The sequence below is a fragment of the Macaca thibetana genome, chromosome 8, assembly GCF_024542745.1.
Source record: "Macaca thibetana thibetana isolate TM-01 chromosome 8, ASM2454274v1, whole genome shotgun sequence".
NCBI lineage: Eukaryota > Metazoa > Chordata > Mammalia > Primates > Cercopithecidae > Macaca > Macaca thibetana.
The window spans coordinates 53,984,085-54,004,648 of record NC_065585.1 but is presented as its reverse complement, the minus strand read 5'-3'; the positions used below and the strand labels follow the sequence as shown (position 1 = coordinate 54,004,648).

At 34.3% G+C, this 20,564-nt stretch overlaps 3 protein-coding genes across 5 annotated transcripts in view; 2 read left to right on the top strand and 1 right to left on the bottom strand.

Moving 5' to 3' along the window:
• PIP4P2 (phosphatidylinositol-4,5-bisphosphate 4-phosphatase 2) overlaps positions 1 to 20,564 on the bottom strand; it is a 724,054-nt gene that overhangs the window by 74,988 nt on the left and 628,502 nt on the right. The window lies entirely within an intron of this gene.
• OTUD6B (OTU deubiquitinase 6B) lies at positions 3,071 to 19,713 on the top strand. Of its 2 annotated transcripts, XM_050802626.1 has the most exons (7): positions 3,071 to 3,245; positions 3,937 to 4,088; positions 6,353 to 6,433; positions 10,927 to 11,239; positions 13,218 to 13,279; positions 16,632 to 16,738; positions 17,402 to 19,713. In XM_050802626.1, exons 1-7 carry the CDS (start codon positions 3,071 to 3,073, stop codon positions 17,484 to 17,486), a joined length of 975 nt encoding a protein of 324 aa, XP_050658583.1. In that variant the 3' UTR covers positions 17,487 to 19,713. The 2 variants fall into 2 exon arrangements, with proteins under 2 accessions (XP_050658583.1, XP_050658584.1); XM_050802627.1 differs by lacking the exons at positions 3,071 to 3,245; positions 3,937 to 4,088 and adding an exon at positions 9,154 to 9,293 and having other exon boundaries at positions 6,351 to 6,433.
• The window catches only part of LRRC69 (leucine rich repeat containing 69), a 137,359-nt gene continuing 133,453 nt past the window's right edge, over positions 16,659 to 20,564 (top strand). For both annotated transcript variants that reach the window (XM_050802630.1, XM_050802632.1), the window contains exon 1: positions 16,659 to 16,738. The gene's annotated coding sequence lies outside the window, so the exon portion shown is untranslated. The remainder of the gene's footprint in view (positions 16,739 to 20,564) is intronic.

Here is a 20,564-nt window from a genome sequence, read left to right as displayed (position 1 = left end):
GGCAGACTACTTCCTCATTTGAAAGGTAGCAAAATTGAAAAAGTTTAGTTCCTGAGTCCTTCCCATATGCATATTCCATTCTTCACTTAGTGTTTTCATTCCTGTTTCTTGCCTTTTCTACATCCATCCCATAGCATGTAAAGTATAATTATCTTCATTGTTTTATTTCCTAAATCATCAGTATTTGTTATAATTTCCTCTTTGACCCAAAGGTTATTTAAGAACATTAACAAAATTCCAAGTATGTGATTTTTCAGGGGTGAAAATTATTATTTTCTAGGGTTTTTATTTTTTTTTTTGGTAATGTGGTCATGAGTGCTTTCTAGAAATATATTGAAGTTTTCTCTATATCCGAGTATAAAATCATTTAGAAGTGCTTCAGGATAATTTGAAGAGAATGTAAAAATAAGGTAGAAAAGTAATATATATATATTACACACACATTTAACTACCTTTTCTCTCTTAACTTCCCATTTACTTGGTTTATCAAAGGCTGTAACTGTGCTGGGCTGGTGGCTCACATTTGTAGTCTCACTGCTTTGGGAGGTCGAGGCAGGAGAATTACTTCAGCCTAGGAGTTGTAGGCTGCAGTGAGCTATGATGTTGCCACTGCATTCCAGCCTAGGCTACTAAGCAAGACCCTGTTGTCTCTAAAAAAATAAATCATAAATGTTGAAGTCATAGTCCAACATATTTTTTGCTATATTCTCTTTAATAATATATACAGAAGGATTACTCAACAAATTTTAAATACATAAAACGCACTAATTTAAATGTACGTTTTAAAATAGATATCAATGTACTTAAGTAAAACTATCACCCACATGAAGATACAGAACATATATTTTATATATTGTCATATTTACCATATAGTTTAAATGTTACATCCTATATTGTATGTTTTACATAAAATGTCTTGTTATGTTTAGATTCTGTTTAATAAAAATGTTGCTATTTCTATGATTTATAGTTTTCATTATCTTTAAACTCTTTGATCCTTTGTTTTATACAAATGTATCTCAGGTTACAGATTGATTTTTGACCCAATTTCAATTGTAATAGTGCTATTTAACCAGTTTATAAGTCATCTGTACTATCAATCTACTTTTTGCTAATTTTAATGTCTTTTTGCTATTTCTCTTTTGCCGTTTTTTTTTTTTTTTACCACTTCTTTTCCAAACCAAACATTGGAACATATATATTCTATTTTTGTAGTTAACACTTATTTCCATGTCAAATTTACTTAGACAAACTATATGATGCAGTAACTGCTGTTTTTCCCCATGCAACACGTACAGAAAATGAGGATGTATCCACCCACTTCCAAACCAGTGATTTGGAAGTTTCTTTACAATATCAGTAGTAACATTATGGACAAACTTGCTATTTTTTTCCTGCTATACTTAAAAGTAACGGAAATAAAACTGTACTGTTTTCCAATTTTGTCAGATTTGACATTTAGAATGCTGTTATTTGTCCAATCTACAGTGACAAAGCCCTTTTACTTAGGTTTAGCTTAAGAACATGCATATTTGTATCCACAATACATGCTAAAAATAAAACACTATTTGTTCAATATATTGAACATGTGGCATGCCTTTCCAGCTTAAATGTAAACCGAAATTTTAGACCTAGCTTACGTTTCTATTTTTGTATTTAGTTTTAATGCCCTATACATAACAATTTAAACTCTATGCTCCTTAACTAGTTCTAATGCATAGCATTAATTCTTTCATACAATTGCCTCCCTATTCTTTTATTTTAATTCAGGTTCTCTGTTAGCTGCAGTAAATCATTGAGCAAAATTTTCAGGGAAGGTTCTTGATTGATATACTTTCCTAACCCCTGTATATCTAAGAATGTCTTCCACTTTCCTTTGTAAAGAAATGATAACTTGGCAGAGTATATAATTCTTGGCTCAAAATTATTTTCCCTTAAAACTCTGTAGATATTGTTCCACTGTCTTCTGGCTTTTAGAATTGGAGGAGAAAAATCTGAGGTCAGTCTGACTTTTGCCCCTTTGTAAATAACCTGCTTTCTCTCTGTGGATGCTTGTAAAATGTTTTGTCTTTGAAATTCAAAAACGTCACCAGGATATGTCTAGGTGTTTTTCTTTTCATTAAATTTTAAAGGTACCCTGTGAGCCTTTTCCATTTGTAGATCTAGTTCGTTCTTCAATTCTGGAAAATTTTCTTCAATTAGATCCTTAATTATTGTTTCAGTTCTACTTGCTGTGTCCTCAGTTTCAGGTATTCCTATTATGCATATACTGTATCTCCTGGACCGGCCCTCTAGATCTCTCTTTTTCTCCTCTTAATTTTTTTTCCCCTTTTCTCTGTATTCTGTGACAATTTGTGGTTTTGCACTTACTTCAGTAATTCGATTTTGTGGCCAAAATTCGATTTTGTGGCCGAAGCGTGCGCCCTTCTGTTAACTCTCCCAACTTCCTGGTATTTTCCAAGCGCTCTGACATTACCCTCTTTATTATCGCGAACAGGTTTTTAAGCTCCTGTATTATATGATTCTCAATCCTTCTTATATCTTCTGTTTCCATCTCTATATCCCTTCCAAGAGGAGGCATTTTCTCCATTACTTAGCGCTGTTCCTTTCTTCTGAGGGGCAGTATTACGACCTTGGAAACAATAAACATAATTTAATTCCACACAGCCCCAAACAGCCCAAAAATTCTCATTGATAATTATCGACGACTTTATTAAAACGCTTTTTCTTTCTTACCTTTTCAGTTGCTTTTCTTAGAAGCAGCGACCAAAATCAAAGATTAAAGAAGGTCCTCCGAAGCACGGAATAAAAAGACGTTGAAAACTATTCCCCTTACGTCATCTCTGCGCGCCTCACGTCAGGGCTAAGAGCCTAGCGCTTAGCTTTATGGCAGACGGGCAACCTCCGCTTCTCCGCTCGCCGTCTGGTTCCTTCCCTGCCGCCCCGCCCATCACGGCAGGGTCACGGTAGTGCGCACGCGTAGCACCCCATTCAAGTTTCCCCTCTTTGCAGTGGCTTGGTTTAGATCCGGTGCCGCCTTGAAGGCGGGGCAGGGTCCCAGCCGTAGCCAATGGAGCCCCGGGTGAGGGTTGAGGGGTGGAAAGTGCCTGCTAGCCGGTGGTACAGGTTTCTTCCAGCGCTTGTGGTGGGCTACCTGGTCCTCATGGAGGCGGTCTTGACCGAAGAACTTGATGAGGAAGAGCAGCTGGTGAGAAGGCATCGCAAAGAGAAGAAGGAGTTGCAAGGTGAGGCGGAAGGAAGCGGGAATCTGGAAGCCGCCGCTACTGGAGGAAGGGCGCGTGGCGGGTCGGTTTTGGGGAATCTTAAGGCGTGACTTGACTTGGATCACCCTAGACTTCCCCTAGTAGCAAGTGGCCTCTTCTCTCCCGCCTTCCCTGCCCCGGAGGCCCTTTAATTCCCCAACCTTCAGAGGCTTCCCCTTCTGAGGCCTGCCGCGTGCCCCCTACCCCGCGCCGCCTCGTGGGTGCTGGTGTCTGAAAATACCTCGAAGTCGCGGTCTTGGACCCAGACTGGTCCCCTCCCAAACCCACGATGCCTCCCTTTTCTATACCTGCCCCAGTTACCGATACTTGTCCCTAATGGGTGTATTTTGAATGGACTCACCTCAGTTTAGGAGGTTCAGAAAGGATAGCTGAAAGATTTAAAACTTGCTACAGTCAGGTTTTTTTCCTTCTCCTATCTCACCAAGCAACCGAAACATATTCAAGATTTTGTTAATGAAGTTTTTTGGGATTTTTTTTGGTCTCAGCTTCATCTGGGCCCTTCTGTCTCTGTAGCTGTCTGTTATGTGATGACTCTTTCTTCTATAATTACTTTTTCTGTACCTTTCTCCCCTTACTATCCCCTTATTGGTTCCTGTTTCTCATCTTCTTTTACTCCTGCGTGTCTGACTTAATGATTTTAATGGCTTTTCAGCCAAAATTCAGGGCATGAAGAATGCTGTTCCCAAGAATGACAAGAAGAGGAGGAAGCAACTCACCGAAGATGTGGCCAAGTTGGAAAAAGAAATGGAACAGAAGCATAGAGAGGAACTGGAGCAATTGAAGCTGACTACTAAGGAGAATAAGGTATGTGAAATAAACGTTTGTTGTTGCCTACACCATTTGAAAACAGCTGTCCACTTCTCTTAAACTGCTTATTATCTAAAATCATAAAATGGGTAGGGAAATGAAATCACTTAGTTATGCTCATGCATCACTTCTCATTAATGTTTTTGTGACCAAGTTCACAGGGCAGTGTGTTTTTACAAGGGAGATCAGCAAAGAAAGTGCTATACTTCTTTACCTATACTTCTTTACCTATTTACTTGCCCAAAAGATGAAGCTTCACCAAATGAAAGTTGGAAGACCAGGCATCTGATCCCAGAATGCGACTAAATGGGATTGTAACCTGAGCAAGGTTACTTAATCTTTCTGAGCTCCAATTTTCCCACATATATAATACGATACAAATATTTCTGCTGTCTAAGCACAGGTTTTTGTAAGAATCAAGAAAGTGAACGTGAAATCATTTTTAAATTATAAAACTGCTTTATGAACAAGTTGTAATGAATGAAATTTTACTGACGTTTCTTGTAAGTTGGAGCATCCTAACTTTCATAATTTTAGCTAGTATTTATTTTATTGTTGGAGCTAATATATATGTGCCAAACACTTTGTTTTATATGTATTATCTAATTTAGCCTCAGTAACACACTGTGAGTTGTTACCTATGAAGTAAGTGTACATAATCCCATTTTTCAAGTGGGAAACAGGGTTAGAGAGATTAAGAACTTTGTCTAGAAGTCGTAACAGCCATTAATTGCCAAAGCCAGAATTCCAAATGAGAACTATCTTACTCCAGAAAGGGAATACTGAATTCTGTTATAGCTTTGTATAGTGTGGTATTTATTGTATGGGTTTTGGATGTGAAAGGTCATATAGACTCCACAGCCTCCATCTTTGGTAGAAAGTTCTTATGTCTATGCAAAATCTTACCTGCCATACTTAAATTTTGGTTGATTTTTGGTTTGCTGTTGACAAGTACAGCTTGTCTGTGCTATTTACAATGGTCCTTACATTAAATATAGTCTAAATTTCTTTAACTTTGTTTGTCATTATTTCCCAACTTTCCTTGCTTTTAATATACTTCATCTCCAGGTAACAAGGCTTGATACTCCAGGTGTTAAATTGTGATGTGACAATTGTGGTGTTCCTAATTGTCTCCCCATGTTTTCTGTTAGTGAGATAGTTTTGTTTGCTCCCTCAGACCTTTCAATTTTGAGGTTTCTTTCCCAGGTTTCCAAGGACAAAAGTGTTTGATTCATAAGCTACATGGGGTCCTACTGTTAAAACACAAACTCCTATTCTACTTTGAACTATTTATCTTTTTCATTAATTTAAATTGGTTTTCTTTTCTGAATACTACCAAAACTAATACCATTGCTTTTTTATTTTTCAGATGCATCTCTTTTATCTTGCCTATTGTCAATATAGTTGTTTGTAAATTTTAGCAGATTCCTCTGAAGAATCACAAGACTTCTAATTTCGCTATAGTTGATAGCCACTCTTTGAAGTCTCTATCTGATTTCGGTATTTTGATCATTTGGGACATAGCCTTTGGAGACTTCTGTCTCTGTGTATTAAAGGCCTTGAGTTGTTCTATGTATGTGTTATACCAAAAACTGGCTTAACTTATAGTTGCAGTAATACTAGCTACTCATCCTTATGGTTAAAAGTGTAGCATCTTTTTTTTTTTTTTTTTTTTACTCTGGCAAACACACATTAGCCATTTAGGATTGATTATAATATCAAATGATATTGTAAATTAAATATATTTTCTGCCTGCAGTTATCAGTTTGTAGATGGAAAAGGGTAGGGTAGGAAAAGCTCAACTTACTACTAGGGTCAAGGATTAGTACTCATCAGGTTTTGGCTAATTAAGATGGAAGAAGGCTTCTCTTGCCAGTTGAGTTATGCAGGTGATAAAAAACTGAGCCAGCAAATGACCTGTATCTTACACATACTGTCAGTAGTCAGAGAAAAGAAGAGTGGAGTGCCAAATGAATTGGCACTTACAGGAAGTACACTACTGCATTTAGATTAATGGAGTAAGCATTCTAAGAAAGAAGGAAAGCATGCAGGGATGAGCATGATCTTTGAAGGAAACTTCTTGAGAACTTGTCAAATTCTTCCATAAAAATAGAGACAGGAGACAAAACCATATTATCTAGTACAGTGTCTATTACCGTTATTCAAATTTGAAGTGTGGGATTAGATATATTTATGATTTTCAATAATTTAATTTAAAAAGTATTTTATATTGACTTGTTAATGCTTTTTGTTTCCTTCAGATAGATTCTGTTGCTGTTAACATTTCAAACTTGGTGCTTGAGAATCAGCCACCTCGGATATCAAAAGCACAAAAGAGACGGGTATGAAAGTCATGTCACCAAGTATATAAGTTAGTGCTGTGTGTTCAATACTATCTTAGGTCTTGTTATAGGAAGAGAATGAAAAAAAAATGATGCAGTTCCTTGTCAAGGGACTTGAACTAACATTTATTAAGGACCTGCTGTGTGTTACATACTATGCTAAGCTGCTTATATGACATCTCATTTAGTCCTGACAATAATCCTGTGAAGTAGGATTTCTTATCCCCATTTTATGGAGAAGAAAATGGTCCTAAGAGAATATAAAATAACATATTCAGGTTGCAGCTGTTATAGGAGCCTGAAGCTGGGAGTGGGAGTGCAAAGTAGTTTTTTTTACAAATATATTATCCCAGACTTAAAAATTCAGAATGTGGGCCCAGGGGATTCTGATGCGCAACCTTGGCTAAGAACTATACCATTGGGTGAGAAATAAGGATTTGAACCTAGAAGTTAACGTGTAGATACATGTTCTTAGATAATTATGTAGGTATCTATATAATGGTTATAAACTTCTTAGATAATTATGTAGGTATCTATATAATGGTTAATTATGAAAATTTAGAGAAGGGAAAGTTCATTATGCTAATAATGGGTTGGAATTTGAAAGAAATATTATTTAGATAAGATATTCCAAATAGGAGAAACAGCATGCACAAAAACAAATGTGGGGATGATATACTGCATTATTGAAGAGCTATAAGGAAACTGATTTATTGGAAGTAGCTAGTTCATATCAGCATTATAGAAATAAGATTAGATAGGTAAGTCCTTTGAATTTGAAAAAGAAAAATGATTAAATTCAGTCTTTTTAGTTACGAGTATTATTTTATTAACAGTTGATGTTTTCTATGGTTTAAATGCATATTTTTAAACTTGTTTTGCATCTTATGACATAGTATGTAATTTAGTAGAGCATGGAGTTTAGTGTCAAACAGATGAGGTTTTAATTTCATTTACTGTTATACTTTGGGTACGGTACTTCTTTAAGCTTCAGTTTCACATCTATGAAACAGGGGCAAATTATAGCTACTTCATAAGCTAATTCATTGTGAATATTAAATACTGTACTATTTCCAAAGCCTTTAACACAAGGCCTGGAGAACTAATGGGTCAACAAATGATAGTATCGTTTCTATGTTAAGTAGTGCATAGTATGCCTCTTAAAAATAAAACCTAAAAGCAATGTCTTTTTCTATATTAAGTAGTGCATAGTATGCCTTTTAAAAAATTAAACCTAAAAGCAATGTCTTTTTTTGTTTGAAAGTTGATGAAATGCACAGAGTCAAACATTTCTCATTCTTGTATAGAATTTTATTCTTGAGTAAATATAATGGTGAATTTTGTAGATTCATTAAATTTAGATCTCATGGAATCTTGGAGATTGTCTGCTTATGATATGCATTGTTTTGTGATGATCTCACAATTGTCGTCTAGCTTCTATAGATCAAAAAGGAAAGGCAGAATTTTTGCATGCCGGTAGCATAACAAAATACTGGAATTACATCTACTTAGTAATTGAAGCATCTTATAATAGCCTATTTAATTCTGGAAAACCTAAGGGCACAAGTCCTGTCTTTATCAAAACTTGTTCCTCCCCAGGTGGACCTCTGACAACAAAACAAACAAAATGAAAACTCCCTTACCTTTCTCAAAAATTTTGTTACTTTTCCCCTAAGATACTGCACAACTGGAATTAATACCTTTGTCAGTGATACTCTCAAACCATTTAGTATCTTTTATAGTCAGCTGCTTTAACACTTGGCAGAAAAAAATGCCTAAGTAATGTTTTTACAGTGTTATATTAATGGGATTTTAGAACAGAAAACATTAAATGTTTATAATGCTTAAGAAAATGAAACCTGAAGTCAGGATGCACAATCGGGCGTTTGATTATTTGGAACCTCCTTTTTTGCCAGAAGCACCAAGGAATGAAAAATCATTTAATTAATTATGTTTATCTTTGGGAAAGATACAACTCTGGGAGAAAAACATGATAAAACTTTAAAGATTTATTTTAAGAATATCGTGGAGCATACCAAGAATATTGTAGAGCATATCTCTTATTTTTAGTCTAGAAGAACATAGTATTTTATTTAATTCAAAGAACTTAGAAGCTTTTTGATATGATAGAAAGAGTCTAAAACAGAACTTAGAAGAACTGGGTTCCAAAAATACGGAATTTGAGGGCTGGAATGAGATTGAATTCAATTTCTGTATTTTCCAATGAGAAAGTAGAGAGCCAGATTCTCTCATTGGTACACTAAAAGTTTGATACCAACCCAGGACTGGTGTCCAGCTCTTAATATTCCCTTTGAGTCTTCTTTGCTATATTACTATATCGACATGACTCTAGTTTTATTGACAATATATTTATGATTTACATGCTATTTTCATCTTTTATATGTTTTTATTAGAACTTACTAGTGCCATTCTATCTCTAGTACTATAGCTGTAGAAACCAAAGTGCCTTGTGCTCTTGGGAAACTGTATATTGCTGGAAAAAGAATTCAGTGGATTTCTTACCTAGTGCCCTGAAAAGGAAACTCAGTTGCTTTGTTCTAATGAAGCAAAGCATGAAGGGAAAAAATGAAATGATTAGAATTAGTATTTTAGATGCTTAAACAGTTTTGCAGATAGGATAAAGTGCCACTCTTCAAGTAAATAGTACATGACATCATTAACTCCAGCTCCCATCTGCTCCAACTTTTATTCTGATTCAGGTGCCTGGATAGAAGGAGCTCTCTGTGTTGTCCTTGGTCCCTGCTCTGCTCTTACCAGCTGTATGGCCTTTGGAAATCTTTCTGCGTGCTGTTTCCTCAGAAGAGGAAAATGAGGGGTTTTGGATTAGATGATATCTAAGGTGCTTATTCTTCCTCTCCCCTCTGAAACTTTTTTAGTCTTTTATAAAGTAATAGTGCCATCTTGTGTTGTAAGATTTTATGCCTCTGTGATCCACAGTTCTAATAAATAAAAATAAGTGAAATAAATTTGTTCCTATTACTTATATAAACCTTAAATAGGCTATGTTTTATTAGGGAGATATTACTGCTTTTCATTCAGGTAACTTAGAAATCACTTTAGGTTCATCTAGCATGGCAGATAACAGGCAAGTACTACAGGTACATGACAATAAGTTTAGTTGAAACTTGCCTTCCCATTCACTTTTGTTCCAAGGAGGAATTAGAGCTAGCGGTATGGAATTCTTTACCTTTTCCTATTCTTGGCTTACCAAATCCTTCACTGTAACTTATTACTAATATCAAAATTTATATAACTTAGTTTTTATTTTTAAATTATAAAGCAGTTTTCCCTCGAGTGTACAAACAATATATATGGTAGAGAATTAGAAAGATGCAGAAAAACATACATACAGACATACACACACATACACCCACCCAAAATGAAACTTATTTTGGAATCCTGTCGTCCAGAGAAAAGCACTATAAATATTTTGTGTATATTGCAGTTTCTTTTTAGTAGTATGTTAAGTATGGACCTACTGTATATTAACTATATGCCTATCCTTTTTGCCAATTTCATCTCTTGATACTTTTCTCTGGCACTGTAGCTCTATGAACTGTTTTTAGCTATGAAACATACAGTGCTTTCTGGCTTTTGATCATTACTAGTTCATCTGTTAGGAATTTTTTTTCCTTTCTTCTTCCCCAACCTTCCCTCCACACATCCTGTCTATTCTTTGTGTCACAAATCTCTCATTGCCCTCACCCCACTCCATCCTTGCATATGTTTCCATGGGAGGAGCTCATCAGACATTTTGCATAAGGAAAGCAAATTGTAGAATTTAACATATGATACCATTTTTATTAAGCATTTATACATTATTTCAAGAGTATACTATATTTATTAAAATGAATAGAAAAGCAATCTAGAAGGATACATACCAAACCTCTAGAGCAAGCACTGGGATGACAGTGGTGTTAGGGGGAGCTTTAGTCTATCTCTTATATTTTAATTTTTTTTTTTTTTACACAAAATATTTGTTAATTAAATGTATGTATATACAGACATTTTAAAAAGCTAGATAAAAAGGGTGTCTGCCTGTACCCTTCTAAAGGCTGTGTCATATTAACACATTACTGGTGGAGTGATAAGAAGCCTGGATTAGCCTGGGCTTTAATATAATAATAATGTGCTTTAAGGCCTAGGATAACTCAGTCTTAAGATAATACTTTGAAATCAGTAAGTAAAGTTTTTAGAAACTTGGCGTGTAGCTTTTAAGTGGACTTTAAAGAAAAATTAGAGGGCTTTCTTAATGTTCAGTATAGAGCAAGGTGTGGAAACACACAAATGAGTAAGATAGTAAGGAGCTTACCTTGTAGAAAATTCTTGAGATGATCAATGTGATAGTGCTTGTGCAAGAAGGGAGAAAAAAAACCAAAAAGTTTTGAGACCTTTACATTTCCATTCCCTTAATAAATAAGAATTAGTCCTAATTATTATGAATTAACTTTCATCCATTCTCCTGTTCTTAGGAAAAGAAAGCTGCATTGGAAAAGGAACGAGAAGAACGGATAGCTGAAGCTGAAATTGAAAACTTATCAGGAGCCAGACATATGGAAAGTGAGAAACTTGCTCAAATATTGGCAGCTAGACAGTTAGAAATGAAACAGATTCCATCTGATGGCCACTGTATGTATAGAGCCATTGAAGATCAACTGAAAGAAAAGGATTGTGCTCTGACTGTGGTTGCCTTGAGAAGTCAGACGGCTGAGTATATGCAAAGCCATGTGGAAGACTTTCTGCCATTTTTAACAAACCCTAATACAGGAGATATGTGTACTCCAGGTAATTTATTTTTCTTTACTATGTTTTATTGTTGCTTTGTTGTAGTTGTTTTTAAATAAAGTGCTTTCTAGCACTGAGCGTAAGAAGAACCCAGATGAACCTTATGAGGAAAAAGCATCACAAGATTTAGGCAGAATTATTTTCTGTAATTTTAGTAGATGTTGGTATGTTTTTCTCTATTAAGATTTCTTAATTACTTAGTTATTTTGTAATTATGTTACTCATTTTATGTAAGATAGAAATGGGAATAAGATTAATCATTTTTGAAAAAAATGTAAGTTCATATTTGACAAAGTGAAGTATTGAAGGTAAGCTTCAGGAAGTGTATATAGGGTCTGAAGACCATAAGGAGAGAATGACTAGGAAAACCATTTTCTCCTTTTATCCTATAATTTGGGAACTTTACTTTTATTCACAATAAGCTATAATTAGGAGGATTACTGTTCAAGTAAAACAAATGAGTTAATAACCTGCTTTATTCTATACAATACTTTCCACAGTTAAGATAAAATATTTATGAGGAAGTAAAAAAGTACACAACTAGCAGATGAGGAAGAGAGCAAGTAAAAATCTGAATAGGTTTTGGGGGAGTAAAGAATGGAATAGAGGACTGTTAGTCCTTGAGAGAAGATGGCGGGTTTGGCAGTATCCATTGGGAACAAGTCATATGGCCAGAATGGGTTGGAGAGGGAAAGGTTAAGGTTGACTTTCCTTTAGTGGAATCTGTCCTCCATGGAGGAAAGATAGAGAATGATGCAGAATTGATAAGAATGAGCATTGGCAGTCAAGTATGTCTCCTTTAGTTTGTATGGCTTAAGGTATCTGTTGACAGATCTCAAGAGTGACTCAAGCATATCTAATTCTGTAGCAAATTAATTTCCCATAGAGGTCATATTAGAAATGTTAACTTATCTCTTACTGTTTTAGGTCATTGCTGTTTTCTAAATAAACAGAATTTGCTATGGGACATGAAACACATTTTTCCATATATCTTGATACATGCATAGGCAGTGTGATAAATGACTCTTCAGTCATTTATCTCCCAGGTTACTAAATCATTGAAACTCCCCAGTTACACTAGTTGTAGGGCATAGAGGAGGTGGCAGTTTAGTATGCTGAGTCAGAGAAAAACATAAAAGACTTAATTAATTATCTTTATTTATTCAATCAATATTAATTGAAGGCCGGTATGTGCCAAGCACTATTCTAGGCACTGTTCTGAACACTGAGTATTTAATAGGGTCTGAGACAAACACATGAGACATATTTTTCTTTAGATGTCCATAATTTCTTTCCCTCCGTCAAGGATAATTGTTTTCCATTTTAACATACCGTATAAAAAGGTGTATGCACAAAATATACCCATTGTAAATTTAGTGATTAGGTCTTTTACTTCTCAGGGCTGATCTGAAAAGCCCTTTCCTTGGTTAGAACTGATACTTAGGCAAATAATGTAAGTGCTTCCAAAATAACAAGTGGAGGCACTGTTTGATGCTATCTCTGGGGAAGGAATTTCAATTTATCTGTACTTTTACTCGAATTCTTCGTATGTTTCCCGGAGTCTTACAGTAAACCTGATTATACAGGAACTACTTTTTTTGTCTTTCATGGTATTCCGTTGGATGCAGGTTTGGGCTTCAAAACACATGTCAAGATAGTGAATATTGTGGCAATTTTGGGGGTCATTGCTTGGGGTAGAGTGAGGTAGGTTTGTTATATAGGTAGGGTATCTGGGCCTCCAACAGAAGAAGAAAAGCTGAAATGGACTCCTTTGTTCTTGGATGGAAATATGGTAGAAAGTTGGGGCAAATTAAGTTTGGACCTGGTAGTTAGATTAGATTCTGGAGGATACTGATAAAGAAGGAGAACGTTTATAACTTGGGCATTTTTGTCAGGAATTGTGGAGACTATTAAAGGGATTTTGTAACATGAATTACAGAAATTATTTAATTGCTTTGTTCTGACCTATTCTCTACAGAAGAGTTTCAGAAGTACTGTGATGATATTGTAAACACAGCTGCGTGGGGAGGTCAGCTTGAGGTAAGTTTGTAGTTATTCATAGTGATTGTGGGTTGTTCCTTCTGTAGTTTTTAGATGTTTCTCAGCTGATCCCAGTTTCTCTTTGAAGATTCCTTTTCTTTATGTATTTGCTATTCTCAACTGACAAAGAAATTGGGAGTTAACATGATTAGGTCTGTGATTAAAGTATGTATGTTGAGGGATTGAAGCACTATTTCATTTTAAATAGCTCAGTGTTAGATCTGTGTGTTAGACATACATATGTGTAAGTCTTTTCATTGTGATACTAGTATTGGCAATACATTTGATTTTCTGGACTTAGGAAAGTGAAAATTTTACTGAAGTAAAGTAAAATTTAGCCTAGTAGCTCAGCTGATCAAAGTCACTATTGGAAAATAATCTTTTTTATATCAGAAATGGAAAAAAATTATATGAAATTACAGGCCAAATCCTACCACAACATATTTATTACAATTGTATTTTGAATTCCTAATTGATAGTGACTGACTGACTTGAAAGCAGTAGTTGATGCATTAAATTTATATGTAAGAAAACAGTATGTTCAGTCACGTTACAGGAAGTTATCAAGATTTCTTTTTAGCTCTAATTTTTAAAAATCTGACTGTTAACTCTGTTTTGTTAAAACAAATTAAAAAAAAAACAAAACAGTTAAGTAGGCCAGATGATGATGAAGCAGCCTGGGTATTAGACGGGATAAGAAAGAAAGTCCTAGGTTCAAGTCCTAGCATTTTCTTCTACCTCTCTGTTTTGTGGCCACAGGGAGTCAGCCATCCTCCCAAGCCTGAGTTTCTTGATTACTATATGACCATAATAAACCCTCTCTGTGTACTCAGTAGAGCATTTTTGAGCATTAAGTAAGGCAGAGAGTACCTTCATAAAAGTTTGTAAGCTGAAGTGCCAGATGGATGAACCTAGGCAGTACAATTAGTAATATATAATGATGATTAATCATCATAAATAGTCTGTGGCTCTAAATAATTCACTAAGAACTGCTTCATTTGAAGATGCAACATAAAAGTTGCTCCAAAATCTTTTTCTTAGTAGTGCTGTGTATGTGCATTTCCACCAGAGGGAACTGTATCTATTAGATTTGTATGCCTCTGAAACTCAGGAAGTTTTCATAGTGGCTTTGTTACTACATTAGGAATAGTTAAAAATACTTGAACTTTCTTAAAAGGATCATTCATGTGAGTATTAGAGATTAAATCAAGAAATTAAGAAAAGCCTTATATTTTGAAGGATACTTACACTTTTTTTTCATCTGTGGATTCATTTGAAGTAAGAGTTGCAGTTTTCCCAATAGAGTAAATTTAAGTTATTAAAGAGAAAATCATTCTATGATTTCTGAAGTTAGAAGGCATGGTAGGATTTCCAGAGTTTGGTTCCCACCCTCTATTCTATGCTAGTTTCTTTAAAATGATATTTTAGGTATAAGAAAAATGTGCTTCAAAGGACCGTTTTTGATTTACTGCCATGCGGCACAGCCCTTTCCATATTTTTTGAAGTAATTTCTTACATTCTTTCAAAACCTCAGGAAGGACTATGTTCATCAATGGAATGTTCTTGTAATGGGGCAAGTACATATCCCATAGTCTCCCCATGGATTGGGGCATTATGATTTTTATTTTCTTTTTGAGACAGAATCTCACTCTGTCACCCAGGCTGGAGGGCAGTGGTGCTATCCATCATTGTTCACTGCAGTCTCAATCTTCTAGTCTTAAGCTTTCTTCCCACTCCTGAGTTGCTGGGACTACAGGCATGCACCACCATGCCTGGCTAATTTTTGTATTTTTTGTTGAAACGGGGTCTCCCTGTGTTGCCCAGGCTGGTCTCGAACTCCTGAGTTCAAGTGGCTTTGACAAGTCTCGTAACCCTTTTTTTGCCTTAGATCTTTTTGCCTTAGGTCTTTAAAATAACAACAGTACCTATCCCATAAAAATATTTATTTAGATGGGATTCAATTGTTTAAAGAAGTGAGACAAATTCAAAGGTAAATAGTTATTCTCTGTCAGATTTAAATCTCTAAAGGAATTAATACACATAAAGTGTTTAAAGTGCTTGAGTGCTTGGTCATGTGTCTTTTTTTTTTTGAAACAGGATCTCACTGTGTCACCCCAGTTGGAGTACAGTGGCGTGATCTTGGCTCACTGCAACCTCTGCCTCCCAGGCTCAAATGATCCATCACGCCTCGTTAATTTTTGTATTTTTTTGTAGAGACAGGGTTTTTACCATGTTGCCCAGGCTGGTCTCGAATGCCTGGACTCAAGGGATCTGCCTGCCTCGGCCTCCCAAAGTGCTGGAATTATAGGTGTGAGCCACCGTGCCTGGCCCGTAATCGTAATAAGTCTTAAAAAATGTTAGCATTAATGTTCATTATTCACCATTATTCACCTGGCTTTAGGCTCTAATTTTATATTGTGTGGTATGAAATTCCTTAAAATTGTATATTTTAATCAGATAGAAATTCATTGATAGGGGAGTATAATTCATATATATATCTCATTCTACTCTTGCTTTGAAAATTATAGAACAGTGGTTGTCAACAGTATTTATAGATTAGAATCATCTGAAAACTTAAAAAAAAAATATTTTGTTCTTCCCCCCTGCCTGTTTTCTCACACTGTAATTTATTTGGCCTAGTGCTTGAGCAATGGTATTTTAAAAATCTTTTTGTTATGAACATTTTCAAGCATATTCAAAAGTAGAGAGACTAGTATAATATACCTAGTCTACCCATTGCCGCTCTTCATTAACTGTGGCATTGATATGTTTTACAAAGCTGTTGTGCAGGCAGGACTTGAGCAGTCTCTGCATTTGATTTAATAAATACAAGTTGAGCATCTCTAATCTGAAAATTTGAAATCCGAAATGCTCCCAAATCAAATTTTTTGAGGGCTGACATCTCAAGTGGAAAATTCTACACTGTATGTGACAGGTCACAGTTCAAAACTTAGTTTCATGCACAAAGTTATTTAAAATACTCTATAAAATTACCTTCATCCTATGTGTGTAAGATATGTATGAAACATGAATGAATTTTGTGTTTAGCTTTGAGTCCCATCCTCAAGATATCTCATGTAGTATATGCAAATATTCCCAAATCTGAAAAAATTCAAAATCTAAAACAATTCTGGTTCCAGGCATTTAGGATAAGGGATATTCGATCTGTATTATATTTATTCAACAGGTATTTATTAAGTTCCCACTATATACCAGGCTCTCTGTGTACAGTGGTGAACAGAACATATCCCTGCTGTGACTGGTTGCGCATTCATACATACTTCAGTAGTTTACTATTTGAATGTGATTTACATTTTTATTTTCCTTACTCATACTTTTCTTCTTCCTATAGCTAAGAGCTCTGTCTCACATTTTACAAACACCAATAGAGATAATACAGGCAGATTCTCCTCCCATTATAGTTGGCGAAGAATATTCAAAACACCCACTAATACTTGTGTAAGTACCTAGACATTTTTACTTTTATTTTTCACAATACAAAAAAATATAAAAAATTTTAGATTATATGTGTTAAAATATATGACTTAGATAATTTTTTAAACGTCTAGCGATTTATTTTTGTGTGTGAGTTAAGAATAAAGTCATTTCTAAAGGTTACAGAATTTTAGGACTAGTTTGTATATTGTCCTGGTTTGACATTAGTAATGCTAAAAGTTTCTCAACAAGTGTAAAAGTTGAAATACATTCATGTTACCTGTTTATTCCTTAGATTTATTTTTCTTCATTTTTGAAAATATTTTACATGATTTAGAAATCTCTTCTGAAGTACAGCATGCAGGATTTGCTATTGGCTTTAGTATTTGTTAACTAAACCTATTAAGATAGTCATCAATGGCTAGGTGACAATTTAAGCTTATTGAACCCTCAGCATCTCAGCCTTTTCATTTTACCCCCAGTGTTTGAACCAGATCTTGCTGACTGCTGCCACTTTTCAAATGGTGTTGAACTCTTAGTTAATATGTCTACGTAGTCTATTGAGTGATGCCCATGTGGACTGAGTCATTCAGAATCATTGGTTTATATATATATAATAAGCATATATATATATATATATAAATTACTTTCATCAAAACTGCTCGTTTTTTTTTTTTTTGATTTCAGATATATGAGACATGCATATGGCTTAGGAGAACATTATAATTCTGTTACACGGTTGGTAAACATAGTTACTGAAAATTGCAGCTAATTATACAATGTTGTACAATTATGTTTTAATACAGTGTGCCGAACTGAGTATTTCTACCAAGTGTTGGGTTGTTCTAAATGCTACTGAAAAACACAACTACCTTAAGTCAGTTTTATGGCAAAGCTACTAACAGGTGTTTTTAGAAATATGTCAGAGATAAACTTTAACCAGTGTCTTCTTAGTGGAATTTTTAAAATTTGTAAGTTCATTGTGGAGAATATCATTCATAGACCAAGATGGTACCCTATTAGCTGATACTTTGATTTATGTAAGATCATGGACATTCTGTTTTGTGTTGGAACAAATATTCAATGTTTTTAATTCTCCCTTTTCCCCCACTCCTAAAAACTTTCAAAATAACCATTTCAATGTAATTTGTCTTGAAGAAGTTTACCCAATATCTTTGTCATTGCAATAATGTAGTACGGTGATGGTCAATTTAATTATTGCTTATAAAATGAACTTGATTGCAGTAAGCATGGTATTGATGAGATTAATGCAGTGAAGCTTTATTATTAATATATATAGCCTTATCAAAGCATAACTAAGAAGGTTGCTTTAATAATTAAGAATTTAAAAATATTTATTTAGATAGGATTCAGTTGTTTAAAGAAGTGAGAAAAATTCAAAGGTAAATAGGTAATCTCTGTCAAATTTAAATCTCTAAAGAATTAGAGATTAGTTTTTTATTTGTGTATAACTTAAAAAAGACCTAACAGATTACTGTCTTTTTAATGCATTTGTTATTCTTTGGTATTTTTTAAGCATTGGACTGGAGTTAGTACCATCATCTCTTGATTCTTTCATAACTACACATTTTCATATTTCCTTTTGTGTTTTCTACTTTGCTTTCCTTGAAGGAACAAGCATTTTGTGGCCTTTACCTTGTGCGATTTTAGGGAGTAGCAGTGTAAAAGTCCAAGGCCACATTTACTTGAAATTCTTTCTCTTTTCTAATTTGTCTTACCAGATGTTCCCCTTCTTGCTTCATTCTCTAGGATTTGAAGAAAACCATTGCCACTTATTTTATTAACTTTATTAATGTCACCTTTCCTTCAACTCAAATATTTGAGAAATTTTATGTTACATATATGAATGAAGTTGAAAGCTACTGTTTGGAAGCTAAGACTTGTATACAGTAGTTTTGTATATGAATGGTTGTTCTAGTTCAGATTTCAGGTTACTCACAACAGTATTATTTCTAAGAGGATATATATACAAACGTCTCTCATAATTTATGTAAGGAAATATTATGAAAATGAGGGGTTTTTAGTTTGATGTATGTTTCCCAAACTAGAGATAAAACTAGAGATTTAATATCGCTTATAACATTTGAATTTTTGCCCCATGAGTACAACTAATTTTTATAAGTAAATATTGGGTTTATAATGTGAAAAATAGGGTGTCAGTCTTTTCACATGCCCAGCAGGTAAAAATGTGGGAAGTTGGCAGGGTCATTGATAGCAAGTAAGTACTTCCTGAAGGCTTTCCAGTTTAAAAGATTACAAGCCATTCTGCCTGCCAAACAAATTATATTCTGAAGATGCCTATTTTGTAACCCTTGATGTGAATTTTTTAGTGTCTGAAAGTTACAGAAGAATGAAATTGTAAAACACTAAATGCTTTGGGTTTATTTTGAAGTAATCTGTTACTTTCAAATGAAAATGTCAGCATTAGGAAGTAATAAACCAATATATTATGAAACCCAGTATTATAAATGTTATCTACATCTAAAGAGTATTCTAAAATAACTTATTGGCAGGTTTTTTTCTTTTTTTCCTTATAACATTTAGAATCTTTTGTTATATGTCTGTTTTTCAATTTTGTTGTATTTTTAATTTAAGTGGCCAATGTGGTTATGAACACAATTTGTATGATCAGCTTCTGTTCTTTCCTAAAACTTCAGATAAATGTCATTTTAGCTATAACCTAAAAAAGTATTTAAATAAAATGACCGATGTTAATTTAAAAGCAGCATATGCTAATTTACTTTTTCATATGATGATGGTCTAATGGAAGTTACATAAGCTTTCTTTTGTCCTAACTCAGAAAAGTATATGTCAGAGTTCTGGAATATGTCTTTAGCCAAGAATTTTATTCACTTAACTATGTTTACAACTTGTATAAAGCAAAAAAGAATGTGTGTAACTATAGTGAACAATATAGTTTTGCTTATATTATGTGATGTTTGCCAAAAAAAGAATAAAAGATGAATGAATTAAATCAACATTTATTTGCTTGAATTGTCATTCTTTAACAATTTGAGAATTTAGAAGTGGAGAAAACTCATTTTGCTTTAGAATTTTATCCAGCCTTTACTTTGTCTTCACATATAATTGAAAATAATACAATCACAGATTATTACATTTTAAGGGATTTCAAATAAATATATGACATAGCTTATGCCCCAGAGTAGAGAGAAATTAAGTAATAGCCATTTAAGCTATAGCTCTTAGAAATCAGGTAGAACCTTAGAACCTTTTAGAATAATGAGTGTTTATTTAGGGTAAGTGAAAAATATTTTAAGACCCATAGGTGTTAAAATAAAGAATCAACATTTGTGTGCAAGAATGTGGAGCAGTAAGAAGGAAGTTTGTGCAAATTAATGTTTTCACACAATTGTTAATATATATTGTGCCTTCTTGGTACAGGTTCTTATGAACTAGCTTAAGGAGTAGATCAGTTGATTTTCTGAGAATTTATTTGGTGATTTCATGCTATTTTTTTTTAAACTTTTATTGAACAGATGAAACGTTTTCCCTGACTGTTAAGTTATCACATGCATTGATTGTTTCCTCTTGTCTTAAGTCTTTATCTTAGCTCTCATGAGGTTTTAATTCTTAACACATGGGTCTTTTAACCCACCATTGTTCTCTCCCACTTAAGGTCTTGGAACTACTATTCAGAATTGAATGTTTCACCCAACCTGCTTTACCCAGCTTCCTTGTCTTTCTAGTGTCAGCTTACATATTAACAGTACCTACTGAGACAACCCTCCCCACGCCTGTGTCTTTCTAATACCTACACACTTGTAATCACTTGAATTTAGTTGTTTTTCATCTATTTTTTTTCCATAGT